General features: G+C 38.6%; 1 protein-coding gene across 3 annotated transcripts in view; it reads right to left on the reverse strand.

Annotated features, from left to right (window-relative positions):
* Positions 1-1,138: 1,138 nt before the first annotated feature.
* The window catches only part of RMND1 (required for meiotic nuclear division 1 homolog), a 20,419-nt gene continuing 1,597 nt past the window's right edge, over positions 1,139-19,960 (reverse strand). Inside the window, exons 2-11 of one of the 3 annotated variants that reach the window (XM_009281413.1) lie at positions 15,294-15,402; positions 12,272-12,347; positions 11,880-11,919; positions 8,249-8,349; positions 6,886-6,992; positions 4,731-4,795; positions 3,758-3,834; positions 2,463-2,583; positions 1,564-1,680; positions 1,139-1,310 (exon numbers count right to left, since the gene is read on the reverse strand). In XM_009281413.1, coding sequence (XP_009279688.1) covers positions 1,278-1,310; positions 1,564-1,680; positions 2,463-2,583; positions 3,758-3,834; positions 4,731-4,795; positions 6,886-6,992; positions 8,249-8,349; positions 11,880-11,919; positions 12,272-12,347; positions 15,294-15,402 — 846 coding nt within the window. In that variant the 3' untranslated portion in view covers positions 1,139-1,277. Of the gene's footprint in view, positions 1,311-1,331; positions 1,681-2,111; positions 2,287-2,462; positions 2,584-3,757; positions 3,835-4,730; positions 4,796-6,885; positions 6,993-8,248; positions 8,350-11,879; positions 11,920-12,271; positions 12,348-15,293; positions 15,403-19,960 lie in introns of those variants that run through there. The other 2 variants (XR_002086214.1, XM_019472651.1) reach the window with 2 other exon arrangements.

Genomic DNA, 19,960 nt, shown 5'->3' on the forward strand with positions numbered 1-19,960 from the left:
TTCCCCACATATGTGTTTGATGTATTCAACAGGAGTCTAATACCACGCTGGGAAATACTGTTTTCAGGTGAAGAGAGAACAGTAAACTACTGCAAATGTAATTGTACTTCTAGCCTGGATTTAGTCATCGTGGCTTGTTAATGCTGCTTCAGGAGCTCTTAACAAAATTTTTAGGTTATGTTCCTGAAGCAATACACTGGACTAAGCTGATTTTGAAAAAGGTGATAAAATAGCAGTTGTGTAGTAGTTCCTGAAAACATGTTTAGAAAGAGAAGTTGCTGGGGGGGAAAAAAATCCCCTCATAAGAGTAAGTGATAACACTCTGGAGATAGCAATCTACAGACCTGTAGGCTAGGAAAAGATTAAAAAAGAAAAAAAAGAAACTTTTACCTTTAGAGGATAATTAAGACCTTACCCTATGCTAACTCACTCCTTGCAACGTGTACTGGTAAGAATCAGGTAGTAGGATAAGGTGGACAGTCTAGTAATAGAGAAACTTTGTGAACCTTACTTTAGTTTCTCATTCTACTACAGCTTCCTGTGACCTCAGATAAAGTTCAGCTAGTTCCCCTTTCATATAAATACTTTCTAAATAAATGTATTCCCATACAAGTATGTAAATACCTTTTTGTGATGGGGTAGAACATAACATTAAATATACCCGCCAGGTATACTAAAATCATGCCAGGTAACTTAAGGAGAACAAATAGGAGTGCTGTTTCCAAGCTTGTTTCGTGGAAACTAGTCGTCCTTGGGACAGCGTCACGGCTATCCAAGGAGGAGCTGGGGAAAATGAGGGAAAACTTCATCATCAGTCAGAAACGCACGAAGTAGCTAAGTACTCAGCATCTTTTTAACTGTCAAGGGGACAAGGCAGTAGAGTCCTTCACCAGATTAATACAGTCAGCACAGAAGGGATCCATCCTTCTGTCCTTGCTTACTAAGGAGACAAAGCTAAATCTCTCCCTGCATCAGTCCTGCATGCACCCGGGCCTACTCACCAGAAAACTTCCCCTACAAATGCGTCATTAGTATCTCAGCTTTACACTAGCACATCCATAGATTAAGACTTCTTTAACATCACTAGTACAACAGTTGGGAATAATGTTCACAAACTGATTTTTTTTTTTTTTTTTTTAATTTGAGTAGAAGATGTACATATTTATCGAGAGACACAATTCCACTATTTTCCAGAAGCATACGATAGACAGGAATTTTCTGGGCCGTATGGTCTTTATGGTTTTGCCAGTTTTCTTCTTCCTGAGTTTATTCTGTCGTCAGAAAACTACCCTTGCAAGTTCAAACAGAACCTGTGGAATAGCAAACACATCGATATGAATTTTTATTTGATTTAATAATACTTAAAACAGCTTACACTGTAAACGAGATAATCTGAAAAATAAGTGTAGCTGCAATTCAAAAGTTACTTGCAAAGAACTGAAGACTAATCCCCTTGTACAGTAAATTACGTTAATAAAATAATCTTGATTCTCAAATTATGAAGTATATAAGTTGCACTTGTCATTACATTTCTAGTGTGATAGTGGAAAAAACCCCACCAACCTCTATGGTGATGAGTATTACTATCATCCACTCGAGGCGTAGAGCGTGCTTTTCATTCAGGTGGTTTCGCATTAGGTCTGTCAGCTCCATGCAGTGCTGAAGCTTTTCATTCATTACCTGCGAGAGATTCCAAATACATGGCAAATCTGGGTTCCATAAGTGGAATGAGATCACTAAAGAAAGGAATGCAATCCACAGAAGGGCTCACTGAACAGAACTAGAAAGGTGTTAACGCTCTTCTGTGAAAAACAGAACAGAAAGGTCCTGTAAGGCGACATACAGAAGCAACAGAAGCTTCAATATAAATAAGTGTTATTTCAATAGGTTCACAAAAATAACAGAAATTTAGGTATGCGTCTGCAGGCATTAAACTGCTTCTGGGTGATGTCTACTCATTAAAACAGGCACAAGCAAAAGAAGATGCAGCTTACTGGAATGCCTTGAAAGTAACTAAGTATTTCATGTTGCTGTACCACCAGAAGAGGTAGTTTTTGTGCTGCTTATTCTGGTTCAGCAGTAAGCATTATGTCGCCCTTCAATGAACTGACCTGAATGATTATGTCAGTAAGAAGACCGCTTCGCATCTCGAGTTTTTTAACTTGTTCTCTTGCACACATTTCAGAACAAGAATTAAATCTCCTCTTCTTATAACTATTTAAAGCCTAATTTAGTGGCTCAGGAAATATACAATCCATTCATGTGAGGCAGGGTTGTTAACCTAAACTGGGTAAAAGATGTGTGGGTTACAAACACATGGAAAAGGGGATGGTATATAGGACCCTATTATTCTTTATTCAGTTTCTACAATTAAAACAGACATTCATGGAGCAGTCTGTAACCCTCCTTGGCCAAAGACAGCTGATCCGAGTGGAAAATTCTCGTAACAGTAAGACGCCTACCTTAACTCTGCGATTAATGTTGAGAAACTGGCAAGTCTTGTCATAGAGCTCTTCCAGTTTTTCTCTATCCCAGTAGAAGTCAGGTGTTATTAGCAGGTCTGAACTCAGATTTATACGGTGTCTAAAAAGAACGGGTATTACAGTAGTTCAATCTTCCTTTTGGTGAATATAGGAGCAAATATTACATAGCAGTTAAAAAAAACAGGAAAATGTTCCTGTAATTTTAAGTAAAATATGAAAAGAATCTCCTTTCATAATAAAAATACAATTGTAGTGATTGTTTAAAATTGGTCACATCTCCTGAAACTTTTCTGAAATACTGTACTGTGTAACAGTTTTGAGCATAAATGACTTTCTCTTATGTCAGCATTGCCTCCTCAACTTGTCACCTTCCTTAACTTTTGATATCTGCAGAGAAGTCCTTGACTATGCTAGTAGCTCACCGAAGCTGAAGTAGTATGTGAATTAAAGTTACTGGGGAGCTCCTTAACAGCTTGTTTGTATCTCGGAACTCTGAAGTGTGACTGGTACTGCACGCTGGCTACGTGAGCATAGCGCACCTTTCAGAACCAGGCTGTCGTCTCAACAGCACAAAGGCTAAGAGCTAAAATCTCCCACCTTCAACCTACTGCTCACATAAATCTTTGGACACTTAGAACATCACTGTTCATTACTGAACAGTCCTTCAAGTAGGGATATAAAATCCAATGTTTGAAATAGGAGTTGCTTTTTTGATTTACCTCTTCACCAATTTTGAGGGTTTTTTGTAAGAGAGTGTGTAACGCTCTGTATTCCCAATGGCCAAATTTCACTTGAGAGTGAAAAAAACCAAACCATTAAGTTCTTAGAATGTAGCAGTGGTTTCTGAGTAATTCAAGGAAAGAACAGAACTGACAGAAAAGTTTTACTAACTCTAGGCCGTAGTTAACAGTTCCACCTACCCCTGTGCTTCCTCCTGCTATCCTTTGCATACTCTAGTATCTACTGTAATTACTCGTCATGAGACATGCGTTGCTGGACCCAGGGAGGGAAAAGGGTGTGAACTTTGGCCATTTACAACATGCTGCTTAATGCCTGTCTGTAGTTGAGATGCCAGTGGTGAGATGGTGGGCCAGTGGGTCCTCTGACTAACCTAATAGCGCACACAGTCTCCAGCCAAAAGAAGGTTGATGGAATTCCCCCCCTCCCGCCCCACCCCACTGTCTTTAGTGTGTATTCTGGTCTTTGTATCATGCATAACTTAAAAATTAAGTTCTGTGTAATACAATGTCTTGGGTGTAACCAAAAAAAGTTACCTTAATGCGAAGAGTTCTCCAATTTTCTGCATTACATCTGCGTGAGACAGTTTCACCTTCCTTCGTGACTTCAGTATCTGCAAAGTAACAAGTTTTTCACTGCTTGATCAAGTAGCATGTGCTAGAAGTTACGAAGTCTGGAGTTCTACAGCCCAAAGTACGTATATGAGTTAAAATCTGAATGCATATCATACTTATTAACATTTGAGTTTTGTTTGCTTAGTACCTTGCTTATCTAGCTTTGTAAGAGTATCACCATGCAACTGTTCATCCAGGTTTTTCAATAAATCAGTGAGAACGCCATCAGGATCAATACAAAATCCCGGAGCATTTTCTATGAATGATTTGCTGAACAAGAGATCATTTGTTTTTTCTTCCTACTACTGTTATTTTTAAGTCATGACAGTGTTCTTTTGCCTTGCCACTACTTCGCCTTTTTATAGACTTCTTCCTTACAACAAACAATGTATTACCATTTATTTCCTTCATACAAAAATAAAAATGATGATTTCTCTTTTGAACCCTATGAATCTCATTTTTATATGTGACAATCATGTCGACTTTGTACTTCAATTAAGTCTCATGAAAAACTGTGATTTAAGTAATTCGCTCAAACTCTTCATTATATTCAAGTTAAAGCACATTACCGTCGGCGCAAGCTGCCACACATCGTGTTTGGCCAGGTTTTTAAACACTGCTTGTCCTGTTCGGCATACGCATTCAACAGTGGCAGGTGACAGTGGCACAACATGGGAAACATTATTCCAATGCAGAATCCCACTCCCAACCCTTTAAAGACCGATGATTTCTTGTCCCACCACTTTGCAGGTGTTCTGAGCTTCTCTACGTTGATGGCTTTGCCATCAAATGTGTTAAGCATTCAATTGCTTTTTCCGTATCCTCAGCTGTATCTGGACTGATCTTTTACATAGCGCAGGAGAAAAGGAGGGGAGAGGTACAAACAAGACCTCACCTCAGGAATTGACTGGATAGATTCCACAAAGTTATCCAATAATGATTCCCAAATAGCCAGCTTTACTGCAACACAAAGGTGACAAAGCAGAACACTGTGAGAGGTATATATGCTTTCAAATAATCACAACTTTAAATCTGCCAACATGCTGCCTCAAGACACGTTGATACATACAAACATTATTTGTAGCAGGTTACCATTAGTAGTATGCAATCTACATACATCTACAGACAAATCTGGGTTGGGCACTGACACAGCTCTGCATGCAGAACCACCTTGAGCGCAGCTCTCCTCTCCAGATGATCAGTTCAGATCCTGGAGAGTTTTTCCTTCAGCCCAAAAGTTGTGTGTTTAAGTGCTCTACCATACGTACAAAGCCTTTGCAAACTACATTCCAAGGAGGCTGGAGATAATGAGCCGTGCTGAAGTCAGGCCGACTTCGTGTGGTGCCACTCAAAAAGTCTCCGCTGCATTTCTAGTGTCCTGCAGAACTCTCATTCTCCATTTGTCCACTATTTGATGCAGCATGCTCAAACCGCGGAGAGTTAGCTTGTACAGACACACCACCTGTACTTGCTGAAGCTGAATTCAGACTTAAGCAAACTCCCATTTTGTTTTTAGGTGAATATACTGTTCACTGAAGATGTAACTTTTCTTCTATGGAATCTGTTCAGCACAGGCAATGGCAACACAAATTCTACTACACCTCAGCTTGAGCCTGGAAAGATGTTTCTACAGGAAGACGACAGAACTCAGGCCTTTGTTCTTTAGTCTGCAGATTCCCAAACAAGAATGAAGTAGTAACAGACCAAAAATTAACCCTATTCACTCAGAAAAATTAATCAGGGAAGATTTAGTTGTCAAAATGAACTCTTCGGTGGTAGTAATCGATAGTATCATCTAGTCAGGACACTGATAGTAAATCCAATGCCGAGCATTTTTCACACTCATCTTTTGAATACAGAGGCCTAATCCAAGTCAGTGACTTAAATGACATTTAATTCAGCCCCTGAAAAAAAGCCAATAGGCATTTCAGCTATCACCGATTATTTTGACAGAGGTTGGTTTCTGCTGTGTCATAAATTCGACTTGGACTAGACTTGCATCCTTTATTTTTATTGAACATTATTGAACTGTTTTCCTTTATGATGTGCATGTCTCACACTAACATAAATTGGCACCGCTTATCTCCTGGGAATAAATCCCTTTCTCCATTATATGTGGCACCACTCTTCCATGCAGTGGCTTTATGAACAGCAAAACTATAGGGAAGTAAAGGCTTTTTTTCTCAATAGCTCTTTCTTCGACAGTCAAGAACCATTTAGTTACGCTGTACTCCTTGACCAAATGGTGTATCACTTCAAAAACGTGTTCTGTTTCTTGACATCCCTTCTGTTTAAAGGTGCACTTCCCCAAATACTACAGGAATCCTGTAATTTACCCTAAAAGCAGTAGGGGTAGACAGACCAGATTTCTTTTAAAGGTCTTTTCGAGGACGGCCTTACTGCTGCTCGCTTCTACTCCCACTTCCTACCTCATCTGAGGTCTGAAGCAGCAGAGATGTGTATTTCCTCAAGCAGCAGCACCACTGCTGAGCCCGACTTCTTCCCAGTGCCTCCCGCTGCCTCCTGACCGAAGTACCACCTACGGCACGCAGCCATGGCTAATAAGCCTGGGAAACATTATCTGTGACCCCGGTCCACACCTTTGGTACTGGTACACCTCCCCAGCTGGGAATCACTTCTTTAGCCAGCATCCAGCTTTTTCTATGAGAGGAAATGATGTCAGGATTAATTACCTACGGTTACTGACAGGTTTCTAACACTGGACTCTACGCTCGTTGCTATCCTAGAATAGTTCTCAAGGGTGGGGAACGGGATGCTCAGCAGAATGTGTATCTTTTGCAAAGTATGTTTCTTAATGTGCTTTGTTCATCTTTAAGATGATTTACATTGAATGAGGTAATTCCAGTTTACAGAAAACACGGTAAAAGCTTTGAAAACAAATCCTCCCACTGAAGCACAATCAATCTGTACACAGTTTGCCTAAACCAGACACCGAGTCTTCTCCAACCTGTCGCTGTACAAGTCCCACTTACGATGACATTTCACAAAATCTGTAGCATAGGCTGATATTACAAACAATATTAACTCACCAGAAAGACACAGGGCATTTGAAAAGGCAAATTTCTGCAGAACAACTTCATCACTATCCAGCTCAGAATTTAACAAGATTTCTCCTTTATGAAGCTTTGACTGACCTCTGTTAAAAACAGGATTGAAGCATCTTCATTGATTAAGCCACTAGCAAAGGCACATTTAAGGAACAATCGACAATGCAAGAAAGGTTGGTTGGTTATTTGTATAAAGCATGCCATGTCTATACGGATATCATCCCCATTCTTGCATTTGACTCGCGTTCAACCTGACAATGACCAAAACACATCACTGAAAATCAGTTCCTCAGTCTAAGACTAATATTATGACCAAATTTTCCAGGTTTAAATGAAACTGCAGCAAGCTATGATAGTAACTACAGCATTACTATATACACACAGATAATTCAGAGCAAGCAGGATGCTGGCCTCTCTCCTGCTCTCTATCTCCTGTATTATCTGTTTCTGTTTTCCTTTTCTTCTGTCATTTTTATCAGCATCACTCCCTCCCTGCTATGATGTTACTTTCCCTGAAACCTCTATTGCATAGGGGGCCAGCAGCAAAGAAAAGGGGGCATGAGAGTCCTTCAATTTATCATGTCAATCTCACTATGGAACTTGCATAATCACAATGGAATGTGCCAGGAATCACAAATTACACAACTGGATAGCACATGCAGTTTTCAAATGGCCAGGAAAAAACAAAAACAAAAACCTGTCCTCTTATGAGGTTACCTTAAATAAGCTCAACCTCATTAGCTCAGCTCCTAGTGTCCTGTTTAGGAGTTGGGTTTTGGTGCTGTTGGAAAATTACTGGTAATTTTTATAATCATTTACATTGAGAAATATTTCTGTAGAGATCATTTGCTCCCCATGATGAAAAAACATTATTTAACAAGGCAAGACAACTTGCCGAGTTTATCGTTCCACAGTATTCAAGTTATAACTTTCCTAGGAAGTGAAGTACATGCTGAATTACATCTTTATATATGAACCTAGAGGGCACTAAGGAAAGCTTATGCAGAAAATCCTCTTTAAAATCAGATTTGTCTCAATAGTGCATATTTATTTTTTTCTATGAGGTACATAGTTTCTGTTTGGGATTGCTGAAAAACATGTTCAGTGGTGTGGGCATGGAGCTTCATAATTTACAAAATCTAGTGCATAACCAAGTCACAAAGGCCATTACTTGCAAGTTTAGCAGTTCAGCAAAATTTGCCAATTTAATTTACTGTTTTCTCCTTTCCTTATTTTACTAATTTGAAAAAGAGTAAGGAAAAGTATGTTTTTACTAGCTGCTTTTGCTTGAATTTGTTTTAGATGTCTATTAGCTTTTATATCAAGAGTGCCTGAAGATACTTACTCTCCTAGTCTATAGTTCATCTCTTCATTCTCCCAATGGACTAGTGCAACTTCATACGGCTGAATTTCATGCTGTTCTAGCACTTGCATGATATTCTTCATCTAAGAAAAAGACAATTGCACACGTAGGAACAGTTACCATGCAGTATACTATCACTCTACAAAGATCTAGCATATAACAGGCTGATGAATGCAACTTTCATGCCAAAGTTATTTAAGTAACGACGAATAGGTGTGCTAAGTAATGAAGTGATTATTAACACAGTTTATTTCTGAAGCTATCTGTAGCTGTGTGGAAGAATTTGTGGCTATGAACAACTGCAAGGAATCTGTGAAGACTAAAATGTCATTTAATGTCTGCATATATAAAACAGGGTAAGGATTAACCACAGCAGCAGCAAAGACAATGCGGACATACTCAGTATTATAACAATGAGCTGTACAAGATCTTGGCAGATGTCTGAGTGTGGGGATGAATCTTTAGGATAAGTACCTCAGGTGGCTCTTTCTGCCAAAATTACTAGTTTGCTGCTAAAATCAACAGTTTTGTTTCAGCTACCAGAGCTTGGGTTGTATTACAGAAATCCTTTACCGCTACAGAAATCTGTAAAAATGGTTTCAGCTGCCCACATTCAACCCTGTAAACAGTTAAATGTACAATTTTACTTGCAGAAGTAATCTCATTGTCATTTTATTCTCAAGCACACTAAAACCTGATGCAGGAAGAAAGAGCCCTTTTCTCTCACAAAACTTTCTCCTCTGACATCTGACTTAGGATCCCTCATCCTTGTTCCTTTCTACGTGCTACAAGGCTCCCCTCATAAAAATCATTCTGCAATTAGAACAGATTCTGAACTAAAAAAACCACTCACCTACAGGTTTTTAAAAGGCATTTAGCTACACAACAGCCAATAAAAACAAACCCAAACCACCACAATACACACTTCATGCCTTAATTCAATACACTCTTCATGCCTTAATTCTTTAAAGAGGTGAATCTTCTACTAAGTCATACTTAAAACACTCTCTTCAAAATAATAGATAATAGTTAATCTTTTAGTACAAAACTGTATGCTAGTAAATTGTTCATGAAGCATATTCTCCAGAGGTTAAGTACTCTAAAAAAATCTGTTGGATCACCTGCAAGAGGGATTTTCTTTGCAGTGCTAGCTTTCTTCATTGCTTTCAAGAATTTTGGTGATACTATCTATGTAAGACACGGTAACATTTTTCACTAAAAAACCCCCTAACCCTACAGCTGCAACTGCTTGTTTCATAATCCTGAATTTAACATTAGCATGACTAGTACCTGCCATATATTCCAAGTCTTGCGGTAAAAAAGGGTATGAAAAATTATTTTCATTTTTTAGGCAAGGAAGCGTCTGCTTTTAGGCCAGCCAGCTTGGCCAACCAGCTACGCTGTGTCCAGGGACAGCTCAGCAATGCAAACCCCGCTAAAACCTTGCCAGAGTTAATAGCCAATCCATAACGTAGCATGCCAGACTTCAAGAGCGTGTTCACTTGGATCCAGGTGCTCTAGCAAGTCATTACTAATACAGTAATAATTATGCTGTTAATAGACCAACAGTCCCTTCCAGAACTACAACCAGCTCAGGCTTCCCAGGGCCAGTACAGAGCAAGATTTAACAAAGCTTTACAGACTGTAACCGATGCTGTGAAATTCATATGTCTTGTAATATGCAGACTTCCAAAGCTCTTCTATTGCTCTGGATAATGAGAAATTGTGGTTCAGTGGCAGCTTTCTTTTGTCTATTCAGAGTAATACAAAGGCTTCCACTGACCGATGTGAGTTTCTTCTAGGCCCAGTCTAATTTTACAGAAGGGACTACCTGTGACACAGTACATTTAATGAGAAGAGATGTTCTGGATTCACTCAGTGCAAACTCTTGCTATTACAGGCAATCACGTCACACAATTTCCTTTTTAAAAAAAACAGATGAAACTCCACCTCAAAGCTAGTTTTGCTTTTTGCCCTTGCTATTTTTGGTGGGGAAGCTGTTGCACAACCTCCCTACTGAGGTATTTGAAAACGGTATTTTACATTTTAAATTTCTATTCATGATCAGTCTGTAGTTAATACTTCTTCTGTTAAGTGTCCATTAGTTTAAAATAGTTTTTCTTCTCCTAATAGTCATTCTGGAGTACTTTTAAAAAGCAATTCTGTCCATTCACTGTGATTCTCTACATTCTGTTTTACTGAATTGCTTTCAGTTTCTGTTCTACAGACCAGTTTGGTTTCTTTTTTTTGTTTCAGTTCATTAAAACCTGTGAATAAAAATACCTCCTCTATTTGAGCAAGCTGTTTGGAAGTTAAAACTTTGACTACGATTTCACTGAGCAGAAAGAGGTGGTTTTCTTCTTCTTTTATAAATAAAGCTAGCAAGGGACCAACTAAAGTTACTACTACCGACAAGAAAAACCTGGTACCAAATTTTCGAAGGTACTTAAGTGTGTACAACAGAACGAGATTTTTTCAGAGTACTCCAGTGGGTAGAGGTGCCCAACTCATAAAAATCAACAGGAGTTAGTCAGCCAGTGTTCAGTAATACCTGTGAATCAGTAGCGTAGTTACAGCCATAGCATCCCTAAGTGTGCTACAGGCAAGGTTTGAAGGGAGAACTAGTTATCTTTTTGTAGGCCAGCTGATACACTGACCCCCCCCAAAACCAGACAGGAAATCAGGAACATTTCAGGTCTGAAACAGAAAAAGCGAACTTGAATCCAGAAATTGTTCATGTCTGGAAACAACCGCTCTGTATTTTCATTTACCTCAATGAAAATCCTCCTGTAAACTTCTGTGCATCTCAGTATATATTTAATACACCATTTAATTTCACATGCTCTGCCTACAGATAAGATCGATACTTTTTCTCTTTGTATCTAGAATCCCATTTTATTTAACCACAGTAATAAAAATCAATATATTATATATAAAAAAAAAATTAATAAAATAGATATGCCTGTGGCATACCTCTTTTGGTCAGAAAAGAGCACCAAATTATCATAAAGGGTATGTCATTTCAATATCAACATATTTTAACAATTATACCAACCAATAAAAATCTTCCTTCAGGAAAATTGCTAACTGGTAGAAACACAAAACAGTATTAAAAAGTTGCTTACAAATTTTGCCTCTTTCAAAGTTATCTAAAAGCAGGTTTTGAATAGTTTTGACTTAAATGGCTCTAGAATGATCCTTTTCTTCTAACACATTTTCTGTTACACCAGTGCCTTTCAACCAACCATTCACAGGTTTGATTTTTCTGATCTACTTCTTCAGGATGTAGAGCTGCAAGAACTCTCTTTTTGCCAATCTCACTAGATTAAGGTTTCAGATTTTTGGCATCAAGTAGAAAATGATATCCACTTTGTATGTTACACGCGTATTTGCTCATTTTGTGCAGAAAGTCAAGTTTCAAAGGTGATACATCAGCAACCCACACACTCGAGGGCAGCAGCAGGCAAGCACCTGCACTCATTAGGAGAAGAATCAATCCTTTTGCTTCACCGAGAGATCCAAGCTCCCAAACAAAGCCCAAGCATGCTGGGCTTTGTGGGACTGACAAAACATCCGCTTATGACGTTTTACCAAACAGTTTTGCTTTACTTACACTTTTCTCTTCCACATTCCAAAACACAACAGCCCCTTCCCTGTGAATTCAAGGAAAAACTGAGGTGTAATTATACTGTTTCAAATGTATTTCAATGCAATACTCAAACGTACAGTGGCAATTTTTGTCATCGTGAATCAAGAAACAATACTATCTTCACAAAAACTACATAATAGTTGCTTTTTAACCACACTTTAATGAAAAAACATGAGAAGATAAGTCATTTTTTAACCATTTAAATAATTCTGGGTTTTTTTTTAAATAATTCTGATTGGACAGTTATTCCTTGAGTTTCATGAGGTAATATGATGCAATGATCTAGCAAGCTGCACTACTTCTTTCACACCATTGCTATTAATAAAATTATGTTTTGGGCATGATTTATAACTTACCTGAAGAAAAAAGTCATGCCAGGATCATCTTCTTTTGCAGATTTCTCAGTACCAATCACCAAGACGTTTGCAGCATCTAGTTTGAAATAAATGAAAAAATTGAAGAATTATTCAAACTTCTAAACATGATAGCTATAAGCATATAATTCCAGTTTAACAGTCACATGCTAACACGTCAGTCGGTCCCATATTTTATTTTTCTGATGGAAATGCTTGCCAGGAAACAACTACAATACCAAACTACACTGCTTCTCTGAAGTGTCACACTCTAGACAGACTCAGATGCTATGTTGATCTTCACTGGAATCTTTAGTTAATGAAATGTAACAGTTCTGAAGAACAAAAGACATAAGGGAAGACTGATGCAGGGCATAGTAAATAACCAGGAACAGAATACAGAAGTGGACACACAACGTGAGTGAACTATGGAAGTTTGCCCACAGTTGCAGAGAAATTACCATTCAAATCCGCTTGCCCAGAAGATCTTTCTCTTTTCTATACAGCAAGGGACTAATCCGCACTCAAATTTTGCTGACTTTGCTTTGACAGTCAGAAACTTTACAAAGCATACCCCCAAGAAAGGAGAGGGTACATCTGCATTCTCCTTCGGGTCAGAAGCGCGCTTTTGAAACAAATCTTCCAGCCACCCTCATTTACCACACTTCCGATGTGCACTGCAGAAGAGTGTCAGAGTACACAAATGGGAATTTTTTGCATTAAATTGAACTGAAAAAGGAGCTCCAAAAATGCACCTGTGGTACTCCAACTGCTAATGGGCGTTTGTTACAAAGGACCCGACTTGAGCTAGTGTAAGTAGAATGCCCCAAAACTTACAAAATGTGGATGCTGGGTTCTCAAAACAGGGTTTTGTTTTTTTCCCCTATAGGTCTGCTCCACTGTACTATTGGCTAATGTAGACAAAGTTTTAGAAGTCCTGATGTGGTTCTGACAAAAAAGGTTACTTTCCAGCATGATTCATTTTGTTGTAGAACTAGCGGAAGCTAGACCAGCAAACCCCCCTACCTCTATTATAAAGTGAGACTCCACAAAGAGGAATTTGCAGGACCTAACACCTAAGCCTTAAAAAGTTCAACCCCTTTGCAGAAAGATCACAAGTCAAGCGACAAGGCATCAAATTCAGCCTGTGTACAAATTCCACTCTCTGCTTTACTGCTCAAGCCATAGAGGCCAGGTAGACTAAGGCGGCAGAAAGAGATGACTAAGTATCGGATATACTTTTGCTAATACCTGAATTGAGACCACACAGTTGGTCCATCTGAACCCTTTAAAGACTTTTCTTCCACTTGCTATTCCAGTTCAGAAACATATGATTTGATGAATCACTAGAGCAAGTTCTGGGTGTGAAGTTTGAGTTCACCATGGAAGAAACATTTGTCTGCATTTTCTCATTTGCCTTTTCAAATATCACCCTCATCTTTATTTATCCACTCCAGCCAAAACATACGCAATTGAAGAGAATTTGGTCCATTGTAAGTGGAGGTACACGATCTGCCTCTAAAATGTTTTTAAAGAGGTTGAAAGCAAGACTAATGCTTAGGAAGCACACTACAAAGCAACAAATCCACACACTAATTGTCGATTTATATGTGCTAATTGCTGATTCTATGTGCTAATATTTTTTGATTTTCCAAGATTGAATGTGTGAGTTGGTAACCAATCACTGCTACATGCACAAGCCAACCACCACAACACATCAGATCTGCTGGCACAATCCAACATCCTTTCATCATTACTTCCTCCAAACTTTGATAAGCAGAGTATCTATTGTGAGGAGTCAAAAACACACCATGAAGAAATGAAAGAACTGGCAAACTCCACACTCCCAGGGTAAAATACCAGCAACGGCAACATTTGCCTTACAATAATTCACAGTCATGCTGGGGATTGTACAAAGTTTCTATCCTGAAGCTGTGAAACCAGTGTTGGTTTTAATACAAAGAAACTACATAGGAACATGGAGCCTATACTCTAGAGCACCTTGCCTTTCCATGTTCATCTTTCTGAGCAAGATGATCATTAGTAAGTCTTGTGTTTAAAAGAGACCCACTGCAGTACTATTGCACTTGGATTATTAAGTGTTTGAGAGGCAGCCAGATATTTGATAACCTCTACTGAAATGCCCATAAACACTGTCATTCTCTTAGCTTCATATAATCTGTTCATTCAAACAAACAAAAAAAAGCATTCTACTGCCAACATATGAAAATCACAGCTGTTCTAGGGCATAAGGTTCCTTCAGCTACAGAAAGCTCCATTTGTTTTTCTCTTGTAATACACTTCAGCTATTTCAAAGCCATACTTTCCCAAGTCTTCAGAGATACTTTGTATGGAAACCAGAACCAATTATTTTGCTGAAGCCTAACTAAGTGAAGCATTCAACGATTGCTAGGATATATTTGGTCCAGTAAAAAAAAGTATCAACTGCATTCTCTTTACTAAAACTAAGCATTGATGGGTATATCTTTTTCATTTCACTTAGTCAGCAAGATTCTCTCTTGCACGCCTTCCTCTCCAACCCTCAGTGATTTACATTAATAGAAGTGTGGGTACGGAAAGGAGATGCAACACTTCAGATTACAAAATTGTTTTGACAGCTGAAGCACTACATTATCACATTACTGAAAGATTAATTAAAATAAAGAAAACTCTCAGCATTTTTTCAGTTAGCAAATTTCTATAGAAATTCTTTGTATCAGAAAAATTTCCAAATTTATTTTTCCTGCATGCATCTGATTTTTCAATACTTTTAGTGTAATTGTAATTTTGGGAAAAATTATGATAGGGTAACAGCAAGTGCTGGTTATATTGCTATTCTGAAAGGTTTAGTTGTGTTTTTTTTAAGCAAATGGAATTTTTAAGCAAAGCAATACTTTTATAGGCAGTAAGATATATTCCAGGGTATTACCAGAATAAGAATACATGAATTATAAAAATTATACACCTCACCCATATTTCATTTCCCAAGGTATAACATTGCTTTTAATATGTTTCAAAAATCTACCTCTAGGCAAACTTGTTATTTCAACATATCCATGTGAAGTCAGGTCATGACACAGATTACCAAGATGATATTCATCTGCTGTTGCAAAGGCTGTGCACTGCATCAGATTCTGTGCCAAAGGAATAAAGATTTGAGTTAGGGAAAGGCTGAAGCAAGATGTTCATAAGACAATTGTTTGCCTCAAATTTATCATGAGAGTGACATTTTTCATTTATTCACTCTTTTCTATGATATCATTGCCACGCTGTCCACCTGGTGTACAAATACTGAGATAGATTACTTGCTCCCTGTTAAATGGGAAAGCAAATCACAGACTGAGATCAAACCAGGTGACATGAGTAAGTCGCACCAAAAAGCTTTGTGATAGAGCCACAAAATGAACACTGCTTCCCTGAATGCCAATCAAATGCTTTAACAGTAGAACTACACTTGCTACTGCTCTCCCATCCTACAGCTTATGACATACTTAGCTGACCACCGAAATCAAAAGCAAGACACCCCAATATCAGCTTTAAGATCTATATTTTAAAGATAAATGGAATTCAGCTAACCCAGCCTGCTTGTCAAACAGAAGCTCCAACCGCAAATATCATGTTCTTCCAAGCACAAAGCTCACTGCCCAGGTAACCCCCGAGGTACGAGCCATTGCAGCACCACAGCACAGAAAGTCACAGATCTTCCAGGCCAGTTGTAGATGCTGCAGACCTACAGTATCCCCTCTGAGCTGAATCTTGCACTAACAACATGGTCTCAACTGACACCACAGTCGAACAGTATACAACAGCCAGAGTCTGTCTCAATATTCCACATTCGTAAATAACTAAAATGCCATATTGAAACAAACGACTGGAAAAATGATACTGACTTGCAATGAGACAGACTCATGCATGGCAAAGAAAGCAGTCTCATCTGTGTAAAGAATTTCTTGATTAATCAAACAAGTCACAATAAACCAATTTACAAATTCTACTACTCATTTTAAGTGGATTTCTTTGTTCTGATACCATGTATGTCCCATGATAACGTTTTTCAGTACAATGTAGTGGAAGATATCCAGAGAGCAATGTGTCTCATTGTGGATCAGCCACTTCCCAGCTTTTTGTAACTAATACAAATGGGGATGTAACTAACAACAAATGAACAAAAGAACTGTACTCATCTGCAAACATTTATACCCACAATACACTTCAACTTAAAATCCAAATTATATTCTCGCAGCACTCATACACTACCAAACAGCAAGGCTTAAAAAGGCGTTCCACTCCTTTGGGGGGGCCATTATCAGTCATCAGAATCACGGCCACACATTTAAACCTGCTTTTCTTTCTTAATGTTAACATTCTGTTATCCTTTCCAAAGCTTTGCTTACACACCATCTTAATTCAGTGATCACTAACAGAAAATAAACTTTAAAAGTAATTACAATATTCAGTGAGCGATTTTGTAGGCGTATTTCCATGACTGTGCTATGAGGCTGAGTTTACAGTGGAACAGAATTGTGTTTTCAGTTCCCTTGCTGCAGTACCTTTGAAAAGTTGGATTATCACAATTTCATCTGTTTAAATCCATTCTCAATCTCTAAGCTGCCAATGCAAATATATATTTCAGATTCTTCCCGAAAGTTTTGGTTATTAGAACTACACATGCTCTGCCATGAAACTCTTCTGTTAAAAGCTAAGGGAGCAAACTTATCTTCTAGCTAGTATGTAATCTGAAAATCTCTATCCTGCTCTATGCTTCCTGTAGCTTATTGTGCTATTGTTCATTTCAAGGCAGAGGTACCACAGGACAGACTTTCTGTCTTACTGCTGCAATTTTAGTTTCAATGCAAAGACTTCACATTTAGTTAGAACCAGAAGTTTACTGCTAAGACTACATGCCTGAAGTAGCATTTTGGATATGCACTAGTTTGTTTTTTTACAATACACTGTTTCACTTAAATTTTTACTGAAATCTTGTTTGATGAGGAATATTTGGATTGGGTGTAATTTGAGATTAAGACACCTAAAATATATGTGTCCACAGGCACTCTTAACGTCTAAGCTCCCATGAGAGTTGGTGGAGATATAGCCAAGAAGTCTATACCCTAATGAGTGATTCAGCTAGTCCTAAAATAGACGTGTTAACTGGCCGGTCAACCTTAATCCTGTGCTTTCTGCTATGTCACCTTCACCTGCAAACTTCAAAATAAGAGAATACAAGATCTATACTGGTGCTAGAAAGAAACTCCAGCTACTCACCATCCTCCTCCTTTCTGCCTACAGCTGGGGCTTCATTGAGGTTCTATCCAGAGCACCACAACAGCTAGCCGAGTAGCCATCCTCAGTACCTCAACAACTCATCTTCCGTATCATCATGCCTCCAACAACTGCACAGGCTCACGGAACCATAATTCTCCTTAGCCCATCCCTTCCACTTAAAGGATACAAAAATTTTTAAGAAGGAAAACCTGTAGGATGAACTTAAATCCTCACATCACCATAGGAATCAGTCTTTATCTTAAGGATAGTAAATACTACATCTTTACTTGATTTTCAAGCTTTTTCTAGACTACATGGCTATAGTATTAAAAAACAGGTCAGAGGCTTTTCATGCCACCAGACCTTACAAGACTAACTAAACTGAGTAGTGGTACTCCTGACTGACGGACTGACTAAACCAGTTAACTGCTTTCAAGTAACTCCTCCATGTATCCTGAAAAACTGGTCTTACGACCGTTTATCATTGCTGGTGCTCAGCACTCTGCCTGTAAACAACACATGAAGACCAGTGCTGGGGAGGGGTGGGAAGGACCTCATTCATGGACTGTTCTGCAAAAGAAAGGTGTCAACTGTCAGGCCCTCCCAGACAGAAAACACCAGAGATCCTCAGGGTTCATCTAGCCAAGAACCTTAAGAGTGGGCCCAGAGCTAGTGTCTCAAGGGGCAGACCGGGAAGGAGAAGACACAGCAGCCTGCCCCTAGGTAACTGCCCTGGCAATAGGGCCTGCGCTACTGGAGGGCTCTTGGTTGCCTCCACACACGCACAGGAAGGCAAGATCAGCTTTTTCATGACATCAGGATTTAGACTAAACTGGTGGTGCACTGAAAAAAACCTCAAGGATTCTCCATTTGCTCTACAACTTGCAGAAATCAGCCACATCTTTAAGTTATTTCTCTACACTATGTATCTATAAGGAAATACACAGACAGGTAAAAAAAATGCTTATTCCAAAATACTGTCAGCCTGCAGTCAAGGTGACAGCCTGTCTCTCCCCCTGTAGATGGGGCTATATATCTGACAAAACCACATGGGGTTTATTCAAAAACAGCAAATGTTTTTGTTAGGTCTGAGTTTATGTGATTTCTGGCACAGCATTTTGCCATGTGGAAGCTTCCTCAGAAAATATATTATTATTTCAGTATATCAGGCAGGATTGTCTCCATTTCTTCACAAGGGAAGAAAGTAAAAATAGCAGTGCATATTACTTGCATACATATATACAAAAATGTCAAACAAAGAAACTGTTTGCATTCTATGCTGCCATTTAAAATTCTCAAGAATCTAAAAAAAATTGTCACTTCAATTCACCCAACAACAAAACGAAGCAACCTCTGAATGTAATGTCATAGCATGAATAACAAGCTTGAAACATTACACGGTGTTTCAGGACTAATATTCTTCACTTTCTTTTTTCAAAGCAACGGGAAAATACAAGTGGAAACTAAGTTGTCTATAATGGAGTCTTTATGTTACATTAAAGCATACTCCTGCTCACCATACACAATATTATTCAGTAGATCAGGTAACAGACCTATTTTGCAATGTGGAAGCTATTTCTGAAAGCACAATACTTGTTTCAGTCTCATCTATAATGCTATTTTATTAACAATACCCTGGAACTCAGTTGTTGTTGTAGCTTGAGGAGAACAGTAACACTTCTGACACCAGGATTTTCCTTAGAGATCTTATATTCAAGTGTGCTTAAGGTCTGCCTTGGCTAGTATTGAGGGTTGCAAAGAACTATCTTAAGGAGAAACAGCCACAAGTATGCACTGTTCCACTTAATCATATCTCATTTTATGCAAAACAGTTTGTTGCTGCAGTTACCCTGTAGACCTAGAAGTCTGGAGATCAAGGTGCTAGTTCTACACATGGAATAGTCTTCTTCGAGTAACACAGGCTACATCTGCACCTCCGTTTCCTATCTGAAACTTAATCTGCATATAAACTTTATACTATTTACTCTCATCTTGATTTCTGTTTGAGTGAAGCCTTAAAACTGGGTAGAATTGGACAAGCAAGAATATTTAGGGAAAGTTAAATTATTCTGAAAGCTAGACTTTGTTTCTCAGTATTAAGTGTGATTTGAAAGCACTGGTTAACATTATTTTTAATGGATTTCGTCTTTCCGCTTTAATAACCACTTATCTTCCCTCCACTTTTGTTTACACATTGCTAGTAAATCTCCATTTTATCTTCAAAATACCAGACATGCTAGTTTCTATCAAGCTTGTTTCTGTTTGCAGAGTTCTAACCTCTTTGTGGCCATACTAGGGTAAATAATGAACTCCTCATAGAATCATAGAATCATTAAGGTTGGAAAAGACCTCTAAGATCATCGAGTCCAACCGTCAACCCAACACTACCACGCCCACTAAACCATGTCCCTAAGCGCCTCATCTACA

Source organism: Aptenodytes forsteri, unplaced genomic scaffold, assembly GCF_000699145.1.
Source record: "Aptenodytes forsteri isolate BGI_AS27 unplaced genomic scaffold, ASM69914v1 Scaffold82, whole genome shotgun sequence".
NCBI classification, from domain to species: Eukaryota; Metazoa; Chordata; class Aves; order Sphenisciformes; family Spheniscidae; genus Aptenodytes; species Aptenodytes forsteri.